At 53.8% G+C, this 21,344-nt stretch overlaps 1 protein-coding gene across 1 annotated transcript in view; it reads left to right on the top strand.

The window, feature by feature from the left end:
- Positions 1 to 12,158, top strand: part of LOC144784430 (BOS complex subunit NOMO1-like) — a 318,569-nt gene extending 306,411 nt beyond the window's left edge. Inside the window, exon 31 of the mRNA XM_078663178.1 lies at positions 11,667 to 12,158. Coding sequence (XP_078519304.1) covers positions 11,667 to 11,798 — 132 coding nt within the window. The 3' untranslated portion in view covers positions 11,799 to 12,158. The remainder of the gene's footprint in view (positions 1 to 11,666) is intronic.
- Positions 12,159 to 21,344: the final 9,186 nt, after the last annotated feature.

The following is a 21,344-nucleotide window of genomic DNA, read 5'->3' as shown; positions in this document are numbered from 1 at the left end:
ATGCCAACTTCCAGAAATTAAAACTTTGCCTACTTCATGAACAACATTTTTTTGGACAAAATTGTGCTACGAGCAGTATGTTAGGTGGTTGTGGAAACGCAGTTATTTGAATGGGTAATTTTGTGTGTTCGCATAATTTACATCTACCAACTGACATGCTTCCACACGATATCAGCTCTCTTCGGATGGTTTCCTGGTGAAGAGCAGATATCTCACTGATGCACAAAGTGAGCTGGAAACCTCTGCAAACAGTTGGTTTCCAGCTTGTCTTTAGAAGATTTTTATAGCCGATGTCCATTATGGGTGGTTAAACCTCCCGAGGTCATCGGTGCCAGCCACAGAAGCTATTGTATTTTGTCTGGGTTTTTTTTTTAACCCCTTCGCTGCTAGCGTCAGCCAACGGCCATCGCGTGCACCACCTTCGTAGTGCTGTGCACGTCCTTTGGCCGACGCGGCCCTGTCCACTGCGCTAAACTGCCGCACCGCGGCAGAATTTCCGACGTGGTTAATGTGTGTCGTTAACTAAGACCTTTTGATTTTACGAAAATTATATGTATAATATACTTACTCCTAGGGGCTTTCTGCCAGCCATCTATATCCATTGTTCTGTTTTGTCGTTCACATGTTTCTTCTAGCCATTATGACTTACAGTATGGGGCAGGGGATGACCCCACTTCAGCCATAGGCTAACTTCGCTGTGAGCCATGGCATTCTGCCCATTCTGCCCTTTCACAAGGAGCACATCAACACACAAAGTAAACCCATTAAGTTATAGAGACTACTATGGCGATGTGTGCATTTTGATACCTGGAATATTTTTGCCTTTAGACAATTTTTGTTTTAGATTGATGAGGGCCCAGCATCTTCCCCAAAAATAAAGTTTTGCCAAAGTCATGACAAGACGAAACGAGCTCTGACAAAGTCAAAAGGCTGGTGGCCAACGCAGATTTATTGCTTTGCCAGTGCCCGTTTTCTATTTTGAGAGGCGTAGGTGCAAGGGTCTAAGTGCTTCGTAGACCTTGATTCAGAGTTTATTGGAAGGAATGTGCTATTTTTTGCACCTGATATATAATCATACAATGGGATACGTTATTTATCAAGTGCGATATGTAACACCTATTCAGGGGAACAACTAAGGTGTGTTGGAAAGGCGACCCCAGGGGAGACAGAAGGTGTCTGACTGTCCGCCCCGAGACCCACCTCTCTTTTTGGAATAGGCCGAGCGCCGTAGGGAGGCCTCCTTGGCGAGGCTTCTCTCCTACAATCGTAACAGCAGAGCAATCACACTACTTAAAGATAGACACCACACAGGAAGGATATTCACCAGAATCTTTATATAAGTAATCAAAGCAAGTTCTTGGCAGGATAGCGGGCAAGGATCGAGTGATCCGTAAAGTCGTGGTCTCGGGGAAAGGGGGTAGCGGGACAGTCTTGGCACCCACTGGTGCGTGGATAGTTCAAGGGGTCAGGCCGCGACAGCGTCAGCAGGGCCTCGAAGGTGGTTCAGCTTGGTCAGGCCGCGACAGCGTCAGCAGGGCCTCGAAGATAGTTCAGCTTGGTCAGGCCGCGACAGCAGGGCCTCAAAGGTGGTTCAGCTTGGTCAGGCCGCGACAGCGTCAGCAGGGCCTCGAAGATAGTTCAGCTTGGTCAGGCCGCGACAGCGTCAGCAGGGCCTCGAAGGTGGTTCAGCTTGGTCAGGCCGCGACAGCGTCAGCAGGGCCTCGAAGATAGTTCAGCTTGGTCAGGCCGCGACAGCGTCAGCAGGGCCTCGAAGGTGGTTCAGCTTGGTCAGGCCGCGACAGCGTCAGCAGGGCCTCGAAGGTTCCAGGTGCAAGAGTTCGGATCAGGATCAGCCGCGACGAGGTCAGCAGGGCTTCGACTCCAGATACAACTGCCGTCCTAATCCAGGGCTGGCCCAGATATAGGACTGGAGGGCTTTGATGTCCGGACCCTCGCGCCTGGGGGTCAGAGGGGCCGGGATGAAGGTGTCCAGACACCCAGCAGGGGGGCGGAGCCAGCGCCCAGGGAGTCTGGAGAGCGATCGATACCAGGCGTCCGGGGGCGGCTGGAGGCCCATCGAAACTCTCCTCCTCCGGGATCTTGTCGAGTGGCCACTTTACCACCTAGGAGGATCTTGGTGCCTCAATGTCGGGGCTTCGCTGGGGCCGGGGCCCGGGATGGCTGCGGCCACGTGTTCGGGTCGTGATGGCCCCAAGATGGAGTCGGGCCGGAAAGGGTGGCCTGGTCAGGTTGCCAGGCTGGCAGCGTTGGCGAGCAGGTTCCGCCAGGGTACCAGGGAGGGGGAGAGTTGTAGGTGGCCGGGGAGGCTGCTCTCGCCGATGGTTCGTGAATGTGCGTGTCAGGGGGGTCGATAGTAGGTAAATGGAGGGCCGATGTCGTCGTGGGCCCTCCATGCGGAAGGGGTCGGACCACGCCACGAGGCCGTGTCCAACACACGTCCCCTCCAGCTGAAGGCGGGGAGAGTCACCCATCTTCCTGGGGGCTCTCTTCGTCGAGGCGGAAAAACCGGGACAGGCCATCAGCGTTGGCGTGGTCGCTGCCAGGGCGATGCTCCACAGTGAAATGCATGCCTTGGAGGGAGATGGACCATCGCAACAGTTTCGGATTTTCGCCACGCATGTGCATCAGCCACCTTAGGGGCCGGTGGTCAGTCTGCACCCGGAAGTGGGTGCCGAAGAGGTAGGGCCTGAGTTTCTTGAGGGCCCACACGACAGCGAAGGCCTCTCTCTCGATGGTGCTCCATCGCTGTTCTCGGGCCAGCAGCCGCCGGCTGATGAAGGCCACAGGATGGTCAGTTCCCTCGGAGTCAATTTGCGACAGGACCGCCCCGATGCCGTGTTCCGAGGCGTCGGTCTGGACTAAAAACTCTCGGCTGTAGTCGGGGGCCTGGAGCACAGGGGCGGTACACATGGCTGCTTTCAAGGTCTCGAAGGCCACCTGACACGCGGGTGTCCACTGCACTTTCTGTGGCCGGTTCTTCGAGGTCAGTTCTGTGAGGGGCCCCACAATGCTCCCATAGTTCTTGATAAAACGCCGATAGTACCCAGTGAGCCCCAGGAAGGCTCGGACGGCGGTCTGGTTGACCGGGGGCTCCCAGGCTACGATGGCGTCGATCTTGGGTTGGAGGGGAGCCACTTGGCCGCTCCCCACTTGGTGTCCCAGATAGGTCACGGACCCTTGGCCTATCTGGCATTTGCTGGCCTTCACAGTTAGCCCGGCCCGGCGGAGGGCTGTCAGGACTTCCCAGAGGTGTTTCAGGTGCTCGGCCCAGTGGAGGCTGTAGACCGCAATGTCGTCTAGGTAGGCGGCACTGAATTCTTCTAGCCCCGCCAGTACTTTGTTTATTAGTCTCTGGAAGGTGGCCGGGGCGTTTTTCATGCCGAAGGGCATCACTTTGAACTGGAAGTGGCCGTCGGGTGTGGAGAAGGCTGATCGCTCCTGGGCGCCAGGGGTGAGGCCGATCTGCCAATACCCGGCGGTGAGGTCGAAGGTACTGAGGTACTTGGCGGCCCCCAGACGGTCGATCAGTTCATCGGCCCGGGGGATGGGATGTGCGTCGGTTCTTGTAACAGCATTCAGTCCCCGGTAGTCGACGCAAAACCGGAGTTCTGGCGGGGTGCCAGGTGCGGCGGCCTTGGGGACCAGGACAACTGGGCTGGCCCAGGGACTGTCGGAGGGTTCGACCACCCCCAGTGCCAGCATCTTGGTAACTTCCGTCTGGATGCAGGCCCGAACTCGGTCGGGGACCCGGTAGGCCCGGTGTCGTACTGGCTGACTGTCCCCGGTGTCGACATCGTGGACACACCATTGGGTAACCCCGGGGGTGAGGGAGAACAGATCTGTGAACTGTCCCAGCAGTTCTTGGCAGTCTCGGTGCTGTGCGGGGGTCAGGTCGGGGGAGAGAGAGATCCCTTCGACGGAGCCGTCCTTCTCAGTGCACTTTAGGAGGTCGGGCAAGGGCTCGGAGTCGTCTTCGGTCCCATCGTCGGTAGCTAGCAGCAGGCTCAGTTCTGTGCGGGCGAAATGGGGTTTGAGCCGGTTGGCGTGCAGAACCCGGAGGGGGTTCCGAGGAGACTCCATGTCCACGAGGTAAGTGACGGGGCTCTTGCGCTCGATCACCTTGAAGGGCCCCGACCATTTGTCCTGGAGGGCACATGGTTCGACCGGGGACATGACCCAGACCCGCTGGCCCGGCTCGAACTCGATGGAGGAGGAGTTCTGGTCATACCAGTGTTTCATGTCCTCCTGACTGGCCTCAAGGTTGGCCTCCGCAAGGGCCCGAAACTTCCGAGTCTGGTTTCGGAGGGTCAGGAGGTACCGGTAGACATCCGGTGGTGCGTCTTGGACTGTAGTTTCCCAGCCTTCTTTGACCAGGCTGAGCGGACCTCGGACAGGGTGTCCGTACAAGAGTTCAAAGGGGCTGAACCCCAGGGATTTCTGTGGTACCTCCCGATAGGCAAACAGGAGGCAGGGCAGCAGGACATCCCATTTGCGTCGTAGTGGCTCTTCTAGGCCCTCGATCATCCCCTTGAGTGTCCGGTTGAACCGCTCCACAAGTCCATTCCCTTGGGGATGATACGGGGTGGTGAACTTATATGTGACCCCGCACTGTTGCCACAGGGACTGCATATACTTCGATATAAAGTTTGTGCCCCGATCGCTCACGACCTCTCGGGGGAATCCTACTCGGGAGAAGATCCCCATCAGGGCTCACCCCACCACGGGAGCGGTGATGGTTCTGAGGGGGATGGCCTCAGGATAGCGGGTGGCGTGGTCCACCAGGACAAGTATGAAGCGATGCCCTTGCGAGGTTTGAGGGTCCAGGGGCCCCACAATGTCTATTCCCACTCGCTCGAAGGGGGTGGTCACTACTGGAAAAGGTTGGAGCGGGGCCTTCACCTTCCCCCCGCTCTTTCCGCTGGCTTGGCATGTCGGGCAGGTGCGGCAGTGGTTATGTACATCGTTGCGCATTTTGGGCCAGTAAAAATGGGTCACCAGGCGGCTGTAAGTTTTGTCCTGCCCCAGGTGCCCGGCGAGGGGCACATCGTGCGCCAGGTTCCAAAGGAAGTCTCTGAATCGCAGGGGAACCACTAGCACTCGGCTGGCCCCCAGCTCGGCAATTTTCTGTTCACTGTATAGGAGGTCGTGGTCCCAGTAGACCCAGTGGGACCCTGAGGCGTCCCCGGTAGCTTGGGCAGCGGCTTGTTGGCGGGTCCCCTTGAGGGAAGGGCAGGTCTTCTGTTCCTGCCGAAACTGTTCTCGGGTGGGACCACCCTCTTGGCGCCATTGGGCGAGTTCGGGGATGTCGCTGAGCTCGTGGTGGTTTCCGGGTTCCGATGGCCTGGTCTCGGAGTCGCATTCTTCATGGATGGCAGGGGGTGGTGGCTCGGGCCACTCCGGCTCTTCGGTCGGGGCGGCCTCGGTCGCTGCCGGGGCTCGGGCCGCCATAGATCGGGTCGTCGCACAGACCCACTCTGGTAGTCCCATCATTCCTAGGTGCTCTCTCCGCTCGACTTGGGCCCAGGGAGAGCTCTCGAGGTCGTTCCCAAGGAGGCAGTCCACGGGGGCGTCGTCCCGGACGGTCACTTTGAGGGTGCCCGACACTCCCCCCCCATTCGAAGGGAATTCGGGCCATCTGGCATAGAGTTTCGGAGTTGTCGGCGGCCCTCACGGGGCATCGTACGTTCGGGATGATCTGTTCGGGGGTCACCAAGTGGCAGCGGACGGCCGTCACACTGGCTCCCGTGTCTCGGAGGGCTTCGGTCCGTCGTCCATTGATGTGTACCCACTGACGGTATTTTCGAGTGTTGCGCGGTAGCGGGGCCTGGGGGACCAGGTCTCTATTGCCCAGGCAGGCTAGGGCCATGGCGGCCGGTTCATACTCGGTTCGATCTTCCTCGTAGACCTCTACGTCTTCTTCTCCCTCCTCTCCCAGGGCTGCAGCAGCGAACTGGCGGGTCGGAGGCCCAGTGGTGCCGGGACGCTGGTTCATGGGGCAGAGGGGGTCACTGGCATAGTGACCGGTCCGCTGGCATCTGTGGCAAGTAATGTTCGGGTGGGGCCCCGGCCGTGCTGGGGGGGTCCCTCTTCTGATCAGGGACGGCAAAGTGTTATTCGGGGGGGACCCCGGCCCGGGGCCGGCGGGAAGCTTCGGCTCTGGTTCTGTCCTCCTCCGCCTCCCCGCTGGCGGGGGTGCCCCCGGCCGCCCTGTCCTGTTTCTCCTATCGGTGTTCGGGGGACCCGGGTGCTCACCCATCGATCCGCCTCGACGGCGAGTTTCCGGGGCTCGGTTAGCTTGCTGTCGAGTAGATGCTGTCTGAGCTCGACAAAGCAGTTGTTGGAGAGGTGCTCCCAAACGATGAGGTCGAACAGCTGCTCGTAGGTGGACACTTTGCTGCCCTTTATCCATCCTTCCAGGGCCCTGCTATAAAAGTTCACGTACTCGACCCACGTGGTACCGGGTATCTTCCTGCAGTCTCTGAACCTCTGCCGGTACATCTCGGGGGTGAGGCCATACCGGACGAGCAGGGCGTCCTTCATGTGGTCATAGGAGGACATTACGTCGTCGGCCAGCTCCAGCAGGGTGTCTCTTCCTTCGCTGACGAATCTCCCCCATAAGCCGGCACCCAAGTCTTTTTGCGGATTTCGGTGCGCGGTCATGGCAACTTCGTACGCCTTGAACCATTGCTGGATATCGTCATTCTTGTAGTACTCCTTGACGATATCCTTCAGGATGTGGACCTTTGGGTCGGCAGGAGGTGGAGGGTTCCGGGCTACCGCGGCGCCAGCCTCTTCGACTTTGGCTTTGATCTCTAGTTCTTTGAGGCCACGCTCGTGTTCGTATGCAAGTTTTTTTTCTTCCAATTCTCTTTGCCTCCGCCTTTCTTCCAGGTCTCCCTCTAATCGCAGTTGTTTAAGGGCCATTTTCTTTTCTGCTAATTGGAGTTCTCCGTCCAGCCGGAGTCGGGCGAGCTCTAGTTCATGGAGCCGACTCCTCTCTTGCTCCCGGGCGTCTTCGTGGGAGAGGCCCGGGTCCCTGTTGGCGGTTCTTTCCTCTATGGGGGCTATGACGGTACTAACGGGTACTTCTCGGACAATGTCATTGTTCGTTTGGGGTGGGGTCTCTCTGGTCTCCACCCAGGTTTGCAGCGCTTCTTTGAAATCGTCCTTTGTGCTTAGTCCAGTGGTAGCGATACCCAAGTCTTTGCAAAATTGTTTAAGTTCTTTATGGGTATACTCCTCTAACAGGTCTTTCTGGAATTCTGCAGTCGTTCCGGCTTCCTTAGTAGTCATCGTGGCTGTGGGTCTCTGTCAGTAGTGACGTGTTACTCGCTGTACGATTTGCGCGGGCTCGGATCCCGTCGCTTGCCACCAATGTTGGAAAGGCGACCCCAGGGGAGACAGAAGGTGTCTGACTGTCCGCCCCGAGACCCACCTCTCTTTTTGGAATAGGCCGAGCGCCGTAGGGAGGCCTCCTTGGCGAGGCTTCTCTCCTACAATCGTAACAGCAGAGCAATCACACTACTTACAGATAGACACCACACAGGAAGGATATTCACCAGAATCTTTATATAAGTAATCAAAGCAAGTTCTTGGCAGGATAGCGGGCAAGGATCGAGGGATCCGTAAAGTCGTGGTCTCGGGGAAAGGGGGTAGCGGGACAGTCTTGGCACCCACTGGTGCGTGGATAGTTCAAGGGGTCAGGCCGCTACAGCGTCAGCAGGGCCTCGAAGGTGGTTCAGCTTGGTCAGGCCGCGACAGCGTCAGCAGGGCCTCGAAGATAGTTCAGCTTGGTCAGGCCGCGACAGCGTCAGCAGGGCCTCGAAGGTGGTTCAGCTTGGTCAGGCCGCGACAGCGTCAGCAGGGCCTCGAAGATAGTTCAGCTTGGTCAGGCTGCGACAGCGTCAGCAGGGCCTCGAAGGTGGTTCAGCTTGGTCAGGCCGCGACAGCGTCAGCAGGGCCTCGAAGATAGTTCAGCTTGGTCAGGCCGCGACAGCGTCAGCAGGGCCTCGAAGGTGGTTCCGCTTGGTCAGGCCGCGACAGCGTCAGCAGGGCCTCGAAGGTTCCAGGTGCAAGAGTTCGGATCAGGATCAGCCGCGACGAGGTCAGCAGGGCTTCGACTCCAGATACAACTGCCGTCCTAATCCAGGGCTGGCCCAGATATAGGACTGGAGGGCTTTGATGTCCGGACCCTCGCGCCTGGGGGTCAGAGGGGCCGGGATGAAGGTGTCCAGACACCCAGCAGGGGGGCGGAGCCAGCGCCCAGGGAGTCTGGAGAGCGATCGATACCAGGCGTCCGGGGGCGGCTGGAGGCCCATCGAAACTCTCCTCCTCCGGGATCTTGTCGAGTGGCCACTTTACCACCTAGGAGGATCTTGGTGCCTCAATGTCGGGGCTTCGCTGGGGCCGGGGCCCGGGATGGCTGCGGCCACGTGTTCGGGTCGTGATGGCCCCAAGATGGAGTCGGGCCGGAAAGGGTGGCCTGGTCAGGTTGCCAGGCTGGCAGCGTTGGCGAGCAGGTTCCGCCGGGGTACCAGGGAGGGGGAGAGTTGTAGGTGGCCGGGGAGGCTGCTCTCGCCGATGGTTCGTGAATGTGCGTGTCAGGGGGGTCGATAGTAGGTAAATGGAGGGCCGATGTCGTCCTGGGTCCTCCATGCGGAAGGGGTCGGACCACGCCACGAGGCCGTGTTCAACAAGGTGATTCTCCAGAGCTATCAGTTTCAATGGTGGACTGACCAAATAAAATACTTGGGTGTACTCATTACCCGAGAGCTGGAAAACAGGGTCTCTCCCAATGTAAGTCCTCTTATCGCCAAGACTGAGCGGAATTCTAGAAACGGTCCGTGTTAAATATATCTTTGTGGGGGTAGGCTTCAAGATGATGGTTGCTCTCAGTTATGCATAAGTCTGGGCATGCAGCCCATACTTGTCTAGATGCCAGTGCTTAATTTGAGCCGGTGGGGGCACCAGCACCTATTTTTGGGGACCAGCACTTATTTTTCCGCATCAAACATTTAGGGATCGCAAGAGAAAGAGAAGCACAGATCATGAAAGACGTAGTAGGAGAAAGATGGAAAAACCGTCACAAAGGAAGAAAGCAGGAACCTGCAACAGTGAAATAAAGGGGAATTATCTGTCTGGTAGTGGATTAAAGAGTCATGAGATGAATTGAAGGCTACACAGCTTTATTGGTAGTGGATTAAAAAGTAATGAGATGAATTGAAGGCTACACAGCTTTATTATTCGGGTTGCTGACATTTAGTTGCATTGCCGCAGGCTTCTGAGCAGACCTTTGCGCACTGGCGCTCTTGCATTTACAAACTAAGCACTGCCGGATGCCACTGCCATGTGTGATCAATAGTGACATCAAAGTGTTCGTGTGGAGCAGCATGCGCCCATGATTGCACATTTCTAAGCTATTAGCACATGGGAAAAAGTAAGGCCTTTGCCTACCATGTATAGAGTACTATTTATTATGTAGAGCTTCATCTGTCACCGTTGGCCTATATGTGGCCTTAAACTAAAGATCTCCGGTTATGCGTTTCCATAGGAAACTCACTCATACATAACGAGGTTGGACTTCAACTACTATACAGTCATAAGACGCCCACACTTGCTTCCTCCAGTCCTGTCCTCCTGGCCATGATGTAAACCTGGTTACATGCCCACAACATATTGCAGGTTTGCTTAGGACTGATCGCCATGGCCCCACTGTGGCATAATGCCAGCATTTGTATAGCGGGACTGCCCATTTATTGGAAGATTTGGGAACAAGCAGGCCCTCACACCCTTGACCAACTTCTGTTGCAGGGGTAGGTGAAGCCTTTTGAGTCACTTCGCCAGCAGTGCCACATTCCACATACACAGCAGTGGTAATATTTGCATTTAGTCCACTGCCTCACTTGCCTCCCGGGGGCCTAACCTTGGCAAGTCCCAGATTCATCCATCCAACAATATCTAAAGCACTGCGGTCCGTATAAGGGGAGGGGGGGGGGGTGATCTCTGGATTTTATCATCTTTTAGCACACCAACTGCATTCAGAACCTCTCCTCCTGTTTTTACAAACGACATGACATTTTATGGGGATGATGTTAAGTTGACTAATGAGAAGAAATTATCGAACACATTGACAGGTGTGTGAGGGAATCCAGGTTGAAATTCACCCTTTTTAAATCCCTACAGGACTGATATTGGACCCCACAAAAACGATTCATGATTGGGGCATTACATACGTTGAATTGTTGGAAATGTGTTAACTCAGGCTTTGATACTTCTTACATCCTGTTTGACTGCCCTGGTCCAGGTAGGCTATACTGTAGTTGCTGTGTTGAACGTGACAGTGTCCTTCACCTTATGGCTAGCATTACTACATAACATGGACGCCCGCACCCTTTCGACCCATGAACGGCATTTGCTGGCCTCTGCAGTTGCTACGGGCAGAATTTATATTCGAAGGCATTTGCAGTTTCCTTGGATGCCCATCCTTGATAAGTACCAGAGGTGCAACTAGAGCCAAATTTCCAGGGGGGTGGGAGGACTGAGAGGATAAGATATTTTGTTGGGGGGTGGCTAATTCTTCCAGCAATAGGCAGAGTGGAAATGCAGGGGCTCGTAGAAGGGGTGAAAAACCAACAAAGCCTCATTAACAAGCAAATGGTATTTTAACCTCTTCAGCGCGACCGCGTTTCCCCCTCCGGTGCTGGGCGGTAATAGAAACGGGCGTGGTCATGACAGAACGGTTCCGTCATGAGCACAGCTCAACCGTAGCTCATGACGGAACCGTTCCGTCATGAGCATGGAAAGGGTTAAAGACCTGTGAAGTACTCTGGTGCAGCTGTGTGTGTGTGCCCGCTCAGCTGTCTCAGCCCGGGCTGCCACACACGACGGGGGGCCTGAAGCCCTTTGAGCCCAATGGGAGTTGCACGCCTGATAAGTGCATCACTGTTAGGGTTGTTTGAGAATTGATCTATAAGGTCCAAGATGATGCCTCACAGACCTTTCTGTATATTTGGTTCTCGTTTCTCACAGTGTCTGAGTTCCCCACCCACCCTCCACCCCCATGTTGCTTTGTACTCCGAGCATCACCGCTAGTCATATGCCTTTCCCATTAACTTAAGGACCGGTATTTGTGGCTGGTTATCTATATTGTATATTTTGGGCTCTCCCATAATGTGGTGTCTTAATTTTTCTTTATCATTCCTTGAACTGAAACATAAAGAATACAAAACTTATCACTAGTTTTTGGGGAATAATATATGGATGTTGGTGGTTACTGCACCAACATCTGCATGGTACGAATAACATATAGGTTTTCTCCAGTTCAATTCCAACAGGTTTGGCCTGACGAAATTTAATGAAGGGTTTGATGTTGACACACCCACTAATTATCACCCCACTCAGAATTCCGATCCCTATGCAGGCTTGAGTTTACTCCGAGATCGTACAATTCCGACCAACTTTAATTCGGCCCTTACACAATGCTAGGCATAAAGCCCCACCCTCCAAGGCCCCAGACCCTCCTTCCACATAATCGTTTTTGAGCAGTTGGAAGGTCTGATAATTTCTCTAGTAAAGTCTAATTTTGTTATAAAATGTATGGAATCGAATAGCACACCACAGCAATGATATTTCTTCTTCTCTTCCAGCTTCTTCCATTGCTGTCTCAGCTAACAAACCGCATGCAAGGAGTTCGCGCCCTCGGACAGACGAGTTCTGACTCCAGCAGCGCGGAGGAAGCCAAAAGACTTGCAAAACGGCAAAAGACGCGGCGAACGTGATGCACAGTGGTCACGTCAAGGTCCTTCGACGTAAAGCGTGACCCATGAGGTTTTTACTGGCACAAACTTCAGTATTGATGGAACTCCGGACCCTTGCATTTTTTGACACATTTTCATACCGATTCGTTTACCTTTTTTCTCAAACAGAAAACTATTTTCAGTTTTTACGTTTTGTATGGATTCACACTATTTCTGTAATTTAACATAGAATGAAATTGACTGATGGTAAATAATTTCTTCACGGAAGATAATTTATTTGTTTCGCATCACTGGAAAACACCCAATGGTATTAAAGCGGGATACAGCTATTTATCTTCAAAACTGATCTTTCTAATAAAATGTGACGTAATGACCTTTTTATCCATGGGATTACACTGTGTTTATTTTTATATAGAGTCAATTTAATAACATTGACAAAGCCAATAGGTCTCGTCTATGCGAGAGCTATTGACATTTCCTATGTTTTTAGCTATGTTGTACAGCAGCGTGATTTCTATCCAGCATGGCTAAAAGTAGAATAAAGTGAGTGGAGTGGCGTAGAGTGTTGTGGAGGGGTTTATAGTAGAGTGGCCTGGCGTAGATTAAAGTGACAGGGCTTAGAGTGGAATGACCTAGAGTGGCATAGAGTAGAGTGGCCTGGCATAGATTGAAGTGACATGGCTTAGATTGGCGTGCCCTAGAGTGGCATTGAGTAGAGTGTCATGATTTGATTAGAGTGGAGTGGCTTAGAGTGGAGTTGCGTTGAATGTAGTGGCGCAGCATATAATGGAATAGTTTAAGAGTAGAATGGCGTACAGTAGTCCAGGTGTAGGTAATCTAAACAAGGAACCAAAATTAACAAACACAAAGGTATGAGGCATAAAGGGGGTGAATGGCTGAAAGGGAACGAAAATAGGTGTGAGACAGCAAGCATCATGAAGGTGAAGGTTATAACTGTGTAATTCAACCCACGTAACATATAATTCCATTTTAGTTGTACTAGTAGGATAAAAGATGCAGGTATGAGCAAACCATGCCAAAAATGCAATTGAAAACAGAACGAATGGAGAAAGTAGCACGAGAACTGGAAACAGAAGAAGTGTTCTGAAATACGTACGTGTATGGCGATAAGCAATATCAAAATTGAAGCAGTGAAAGAAAGAATACCTGAATCACAGTGTGAGCAGCTGATGGACACGCATTTAGATGAATCAATCTGTGCTTGGTACATGCTGCACACAAAGAAGAGGACACTTGGCAGGTGCTGGCCAATTGGAAGGCAGCAATGAGCGACACTGATGCCAACAAATGGTAAGCAATAGACAGGCGGCTCCTAGACCTTTATAGTAAACAATACCCCTCCATTAAGACAGCGTACAGTCCGCAAGAGAGGCCTAGAATTGACACTAGGTGCAAGCGTGACTTGACATTCCTGTGATCAGCACATTTGAGGTTCCACGCTCGATTAGCACAGGTAAAATGAAAGCTGCGATTTACCTAATCAGCCGCTTAGGTCTCGGTTATATAATATTGTGCATGTGTGTATTCTGTTTCAGATGTGTGTAGGGAGCTTCCCAGCTCTGGAACGACCTAGAAAGTTTCGAACACTCATTGACTTGAGAGTTTGCACGTATTCACAAACTTCTTTCCGACCCATCCTAGAAATAGTTAAATATCTTACTCCTGTCTAGTGTATGACCCTTTCCAGAATAGGACTTAGACACCACAGTTGTGTCGAGGGGTGTAGGTTAAGGGTTTTCTTCATCAGTAAAGCTATTTTCCTAGTGGAGAAAGAAAAGCAGTACAATGCACACACGTAGTGTGGTATTTGCCCAACGACAGTTGTACGCTGTGTACGAACACTCATCAGAATGCCTTCCCATGGTCGTAATTCACAAACGTTTTGCAGGTATCCGTATGCAAACCTGTGACTGTAATAGTTTCTCAGATGTATTATTGGAAACCTTTGAGAATTACACCAGTTTGTAAATATTCACCGTTGTGAGGCGATAAACCTGCTGGTATAGATTGTTTGAATTATTTTGTGAATTGTGGACCTCACGTGTAGATATTTGTTTTAAGTCGACTAGGAATCGCATAGAATTACTACATGCCGTTACCAACACACGTAAAGCAAAATTATAGTATGTAGGGTTCCTGTGAGAGCAGAGCATACAATAGTGCAAAGAGAGTTGTTGTAATTGTAAACACAGCATGCCTCCGAAAAAAAAAAGGATTTTGCATAAACAAGAGTACAGTACAATATGTTGCTAACTAAGAAGACCACTTATAAAAATATAACTCTTTTCAAAGAGTGTTTTCTGAAACTTGAGTAGCTAGTGATTTGCTATAAGCAAGAATGGAGTAAAGCCATATCTTATACCGGAAGGGGGGTGGGGGGCACAATTAGACAAGGGATGCTGAAACTACCACCTGGCTCACAGGTGTCCACATTTATGTCAGGTATGAGTAACGTGCTATAAATTACACCTTATACCAGGGAATCGCCCGTTACCATCAGGTTCTCATACTTCCACATGAACTTCTACAGTTCTGCGCTCAAGCTTCTTCCCTCAGCTATCACTGACGTTCTTCGTTCCTTGGGCTTCCATTCACAGTGTGACTGACCGTGTGGTTCTGACTGTATGGCGATTGGTCAGACTGCTGCCTCGGTGCCATGAGCGTGTGTGTTTTCCAAGAGGGTTCATTTGGCTGGTGGAGGAAGTCATGGGAAACATTAAGAAAGATGACAAGACCCAAAAGCCTATTTCTTTCCGTGCCACCTTACCTAGAGTAGGTTTGATGGCTTCACTCCCGGGGCCATAATCCCCAAAGGCAAACTGGGTGAGCCTAAAGGATGGTTCTCTAGGGCAGCCAAGTAAAATTGGTCTTTAGGACCATGAGATGAACACTGAGAAGCAGAGAATGTTAATGTTTAGGGTGGATGCATACATGTAAGCAGGAAATATGCTTTCATTCAAAGTTCAATACAGCCAATGGATGAAGTGGGCTGACCTGCTGGCCCGTTTGGTATGCTGTCTTCGACTGTAGCGGTACAAAAGGGGGTGGTGATGGACAGAGCATCAGAACCAAACAAACACTCACACCCAGTCAAAAGATCTGGGTTTGATCCATCACCGTTCTTTAGCCCACTCTGCCACCCCAGTTCAGACATGGCTATATGCAAATCAGTCTGAACCTGTGCCTCATGGGAACAGTCCAGCCCGAACTGCCAAGCCATGCCTTCCCTGGACCGGAAATAAGCTTCCGAGGACCGGTTTCTGGCATTCCAGCCGTCTTCAGCCCGGCTTGCTTGAATCCAGTGGCAAGGTGAGCAAGGGACTCACGTCTGAGCATACCCTGCCACACTTATGGCGGCCAAAGCGGTACAAAAGGGGGTGGTGATGGACAGAGCATCAGAACCAATCAAACACTCACACCCAGTCAAAAGATCTGGGTTTGATCCATCACCGTTCTTTAGCCCACTCTGCCACCCCAGTTCAGACATGGCTATATGCAAATCAGTCTGACCCTGTGCCTCATGGGAACAGTCCAGCCCGAACTGCCAAGCCATGCCTTCCCTGGACCGGAAACAAGCTTCCGAGGACTGGTTTCTGGTATTCCAGCCTTCTTCAGCCCGGCTTGCTTGAATCCAGTGGCAAAGTGAGCAAGGGACTCACGTCTGAGCATACCCTGCCACACTTATGGCGGCCAAAGCGGTACAAAAGGGGGTGGTGATGGACAGAGCATCAGAACCAATCAAACACTCACACCCAGTCAAAAGATATGGGCTTGATCATCTGGGCTTGATCCATCACCGTTCTTTAGCCCACTCTGCCACCCCAGTTCAGACATGGCTATATGCAAATCAGTCTGACCCTGTGCCTCATGGGAACAGTCCAGCCCGAACTGCCAAGCCATGCCTTCCCTCGACCGGACACAAGCTTCCGATGATCCGGTTTCTGGCATTCCAGCCGTCTGCAGCCCAGCTTGCTTCAATCCAGTGGCAAAGTGAGCAAGGGACTCACGTCTGAGCATACCCTGCCACACTTATGGCGGCCAAAGCGGTACAAAAGGGGGTGGTGATGGACAGAGCATCAGAACCAATCAAACACTCACACCCAGTCAAAAGATCTGGGTTTGATCCATCACCATTCTTTAGCCCACTCTGCCACCCCAGTTCAGACATGGCTATATGCAAATCAGTCTGACCCTGTGCCTCATGGGAACAGTCCAGCCCGAACTGCCAAGCCATGCCTTCCCTGGACCGGAAACAAGCTTCCGAGGACCGGTTTCTGGCATTCCAGCCGTCTTCAGCCCGGCTTGCTTGAATCCAGTGGCAAAGTGAGCAAGGGACTCACGTCTGAGCATACCCTGCCACACTTATGGCGGCCAAAGCGGTACAAAAGGGGGTGGTGATGGACAGAGCATCAGAACCAATCAAACACTCACACCCAGTCAAAAGATCTGGGTTGAATCCATCACCGTTCTTTAGCCCACTCTGCCACCCCAGTTCAGACATGGCCATATGTTTAGCCCACTCTGCCACCCCAGTTCAGACATGGCCATGAGGCACAGGGTCAGACTGATTTGCATATGGCCATGTCTGAACTGGGGTGGCAGAGTGGGCTAAAGAACGGTGATGGATTAAACCCAGATCTGTTGACTGGGTGTGAGTGTTTGATTGGCTCAGATGCTCCGTCCATCACCACCCCCTTTTGTACCACTTTGTTCGCCATAAATTGGCAGGGTATGCTCAGACGTGAGTCCCTTGCTCACTTTGCCACTGGATTCAAGCAAGCCGGGCAGAAGAAGGCTGAAATGCCAGAAACCGGTCCCCGGAAGCTTGTTTCCAGGGAAGGCATGGCTTGGCAGTTCGGGCTGGACTGTTCCCATGAGGCACAGGGTCAGACTGATTTGCATATGGCCATGTCTGAACTGGGGTGGCAGAGTGGGCTAAAGAACGGTGATGTATTCAACCCAGATCTGTTGACTGGGTGTGAGTGTTTGATTGGTTCAGATGCTCCGTCCATCACCACCCCCTTTTGTACCACGCAGGCCCAATGGCAGCATTTGATTTACAGGCCCTTTGCACACACGGAGCACAGTATCTGAAAGAAACAGGTTAGTGTTAGATTCCTTACCTTAGAATATCCCCAGGCGTCAGACTGGATCCAGAAAGTTTTGCGTAGCAGTACCCCTGCGCGTCGGTAGTCGTCGTTTGCTGCTCCGCGTCCGTCATCGGCGTAGTGGTCGCCGGGATGATGTCGTCGGAGTAATTAGACGCCATCCTCGCGCTCTGACGTCAGTTCTTTTTTCCGCGTCAGCAAGCGCAGATCCGGGAAGAGCAGTACCCCTAGTCAATTTTTGACTAACTTTTTTGATCTCTTTTGGATCTTCTCGAGTCGATTCTCGACTCCGGTGCCGATAGGGATGCCCGGGTTCAAACCCTGCGACGACTGTAACCCCCACCGTCGGTGCCTTCACTGCCTCAGGGCCGACCACGATGACAAGTCGTGCCCCGACTGCCGGGCCTTGACGTCGAAGGCTAGGCGGGAGTGGTCCCATAAGCGCCTCGAGATTCGGCAGTCAGCCCACGCGCTCAAGGTTCCGGTCCAGGAGGAGGTCGAGGGACCGGTCATGGGGCCACAGTCATCACAACTCGGCGAGTTGACACCACTCGTCGGGCTCCAAGTCCTCAGGTAAGTCGAGGCACAAGAAGTCGAAGAAGCGACATCGCTCTTCTGACTCCCCCCGACGCGGCCGGGGGTTCAGGCGACACCGCCCACGTAGCTCCACCGGAGCCGCAAGCTCCATTCCCGCCGGTCCCTGGGCTGCACACGACGCCAGAGGAGATCAGCGCCTAACTTACGGCCATGAGGTCGCGCTTCCCTCCGTCGGGTCCCGCCAAGGTGCCTTCGGGCCCCGCGGGTCCATCTGGGAGCCCATTTGGGCCAGCGGCTCCGGCCCCGGCGCCGTCGGGTGCTTCGGCGCCGTCGACGACTCTGGTCCCAACGCAGGGTTCCTCAGGATCCAGGCCTGGACCCGTGACGACGCCGGTCGACCGCACGACCCCCTCCGCCGGCTCCGTCACCAAGAGTGTCACCCCCAACGTCGTCTCCAGACGGCGTTGTCACCGATCCCCACCCCGGTCCGGAGTCAGACCGGCGCCGCCCGGCGCCGTCTTCAATGCATATTGGTGAGCCCTTCACTGACGACCCGGCTCCATCATTTATCCCTGACTTTCAGGAGATGGATGACGTGGAGGATTGGGAGGGGTCTGAGGGCCTTCTGGCACTGCAGTGCCTGTTGAGCCAGCACTGAGCAGATTAATTGGTGGAGGTCAGTGGTCTGGACACTTTGCCAGACACTGGGTTTGTCTCCACTCCTACCGTGGCTACAGAGGAGGGGGCTGCTTACAGTGTAGTGTTGACTAGGGCAGCCAATGCCTTGGCTCTTGAGCTCCCGGTGGCAGCCGTGAGGACTAATCTCCTCACTGAGGTGCCCAAACTGCAGGCAAGCTCCTCGGAGCCTCTCCTACCCTTCACCAAAGCCCTCACTGGCGTTCTGTTCGGCACCAGGTCCAAGCCCTCTACAGGCCTCCCTGTAGATCGGAACGTGGCCGATGCCACCGCCCGGCTCCGGGTGACCCCAGTTTCCTGTCCGTTCACCCCACCCCTGAGAGCCTGGTGATCCAGGCCTCAACCTCCAGACCGCATTCCCGACCGCCCCTCTGCATTGGGAATCCAAAGGGTACGATCAGTTCGGCAAGAAACTGTTCTCCTCACTGATTTTGGGGTTGCGGTCTTTCAACACCGCCTGCCTTTTGGTCTGTTACTCCCACTCTCTGTGGGGTACGGTTGCGGAAGTGCTGCCGCAGTGCCCGGCGGAGGTCCAGGCAAAGCTTACCCAAGCCCTTGCAGAGGGAAGGGATGCAGCACGCTATTCCATTCGGTGTGAACTGGATACCACGGACTCGCTAGGCAGGGCAATTGCAACGATGGTGGCGGTTCGCAGCCACGCCTGGCTGAGGTCTGCTAACTTTTCGGGCGATGTCCAAGCCTCCCTTATGGACATGCCCTTTGATGGCCGTCGCCTCTTTGGCGACATGGCCGACAGTGCGCTGGAGCGTTTCAAGGACTCCAGGGCTAAGGCCAAGTCCTTGGGACTCGGCCAACGCCAGCAAACTTCCACCTTTCATACCTTTCATGGCCAAGGAAGAGGCGCCCCTTCACGTCCAGCTAGCCACAGGCCGCAGAACCAACCTCAACGCGGATGTGGTAACCGCCATGGCGGTGCCGGGGGACACCGGCAAGGTCAGTCCACACCCGCCCCCGCAGCATCTGCCTCAAAATCCTCCTAGTCCGAATTTTGATGCCCATTCGACGCCAGTGGGAGGCAGGGTTCGCCATCACCTCCTTCACTGGCGCTCCATCACATCGGACAGGTGGGTGCTGCAAATCGTCCGAAGAGGCTACTCCCTCCCCTTCGAGGAGAGCCCTCCAGCCATGCCACCGCAGTACCACCGCATGTTGGGGATCACTTGCGACTTCTCCAGGAGGAAGTTACGGCCCTCTTGGCCAAGGGGGCCGTCGAGGGCGTTCCTGGGCCAGAAGTAGGACGTGGTTGCTATTCCCACTACTTTCTGGTACCCAAGAAGGGCAAAGGAGGCCTACGCCCTATCTTGGACCTACGGAGCGTCAACTGCTTCCTCCGGAGGGAGAAGTTCAAGATGCTGACTTTGGCTCAGGTCCTAGCTGCCCTGGACCCAGAAGACTGGATGGTAGCGTTGGACTTGCAGGACGCATATTTCCACATCCCAGTCCTGCCGACCCACCGGCGTTACCTGCGGTTCACGGTAGGCCACGAGCACTTTGTTTACCGTGCTCCCCTTCGGCCTTACCAACGCCCCACGGGTGTTCACGAAGGTGATGGCGGTGGTCGCAGCTCATCTGCGCAGATTGGGGGTTTCAGTGTTCTATCTCGACGACTGGTTGTTGAGGGCGGGCTCGCCCCAGACAGTCGTCTCCCACCTCCAGACTACGGCCGACCTCCTGCACTCGCTGGGGTTCTCCATCAACGTGCCGAAGTCACACCTGTGCCCCTCTCAAAAGCTCCTTTTCAGTGGGGCGGTTCTGGACTCAGCGCAGTTACGGGTTTATCCCCCTGAACAGCGGGTTCGGGATATTCAGGCTTTGGTTCCGATATTTCAGCCTTTATCCAGAGTCTCGGTCAGATTGACGCTGCCGCTCCTGGGGCTGATGACCTCCTGCATCCTTCTGGTGCATCACGCCAGGTGGCAGGTGTGGGTACTGGAGTGGGACCTAAAGTTTCAGTGGGCATAACATCAGGGCAATCTGTTTGACCACGTCTGAATTTTGGAGGACACTGGCAGGCAGTTGCAGTGGTGGCTCACGAACCGCGATTGGGTCAGCGGCAGATCTCTCTTCCTACCCCAACCGGAGCACGTAGTGGTGACAGATGCGTCCCTCCTGGGATGGGGGGGCCACATGGGAGAGAGTGAGATCAGAGGCCTCTGGTCTCCGGCGGAGTCCCGGTTCCATATCAACCTTCTGGAGCTATGGGCGATCCGGCTTGCACTGAAGGCCTTCCTTCCCTCTGTCCGGGGAAGTGTAGTGCAGGTGTTCACGGACAACACCACCGCCATGTGGTACTGCAACAAACAAGGCGGGGTGGGTTCGTGGACCCATTGTCAGGAGGCTCTTCGCCTCTTCAGCCAAAATAACTCATCAAGATTTACTTCATATTGGTTGCTCCAAATAGAGAGAAAATGAAAAGTATTTATAGTGGTGCTCATGTGCGCAGTGATCAGAAAGAAAAAGTAAGGAAGAAATTCATAACAATTCACAGAGTAATCATAATGCAATAACTATGGCAATGGAGAAATCCAATTTAGCAAAGGTCAATTAGCCTGTCTGAAGAATTCTCACAATCTTTTTTTTTCCTTATTTAAAAAATGGGTGGTGTCTATATAGACCACACACCCCACAGGGGTATCTAATTGAGATTACTAGCTGCAGATTCCTTCACGTAGAATTATCCCCAGGCGTGAGACTTAATCCGGAAACTTTTTGCCACAGCATCCCCGATAGCCAGGGGCGGGGTGCCTCACGCGACTCCGCCCAGGGGTCGTCCGCGTATGTGACATCAGCGAGGTCACATAAGCCCCGTCCCGGCGCGCCTATGTCAGTTTTTTCCTTTTCCGCGTTCAACGCGGATCCGGTCTTTGCTACGGGCCTGTTTGGAGCCCTTTTTCTTCATCATTGTCTATTCTTTTGGTGGAACAGTGTGCAAATGCCTTCGGGCTTCAAGACTTGCACGTCGTGTGGGCGCCTTATGTCGGCAACGGACCCTCACCTCATTTGTATGTGGTGTTTGGGGGAGGATCACGGCACCACTGATTGTGAGGCGTGCCAACAGTTGAAGCCGAAGTCGCGGCGGGAGCACCGGATGAAGCTACTCTCGGCGCGTCTTTCCAGGCCGGCTTCCTCCCCTCTATCAGCCTCGGCAGACAGCTTCAGATACAGCCGTGGTTGACGTCCTCGC

Source organism: Lissotriton helveticus, chromosome 10 (genome assembly GCF_964261635.1).
Source record: "Lissotriton helveticus chromosome 10, aLisHel1.1, whole genome shotgun sequence".
In the NCBI taxonomy this organism is placed as follows: domain Eukaryota; kingdom Metazoa; phylum Chordata; class Amphibia; order Caudata; family Salamandridae; genus Lissotriton; species Lissotriton helveticus.
The sequence above is the reverse complement of the archived record's forward strand: the minus strand, read 5'-3'. Positions and strand labels throughout refer to the sequence as shown.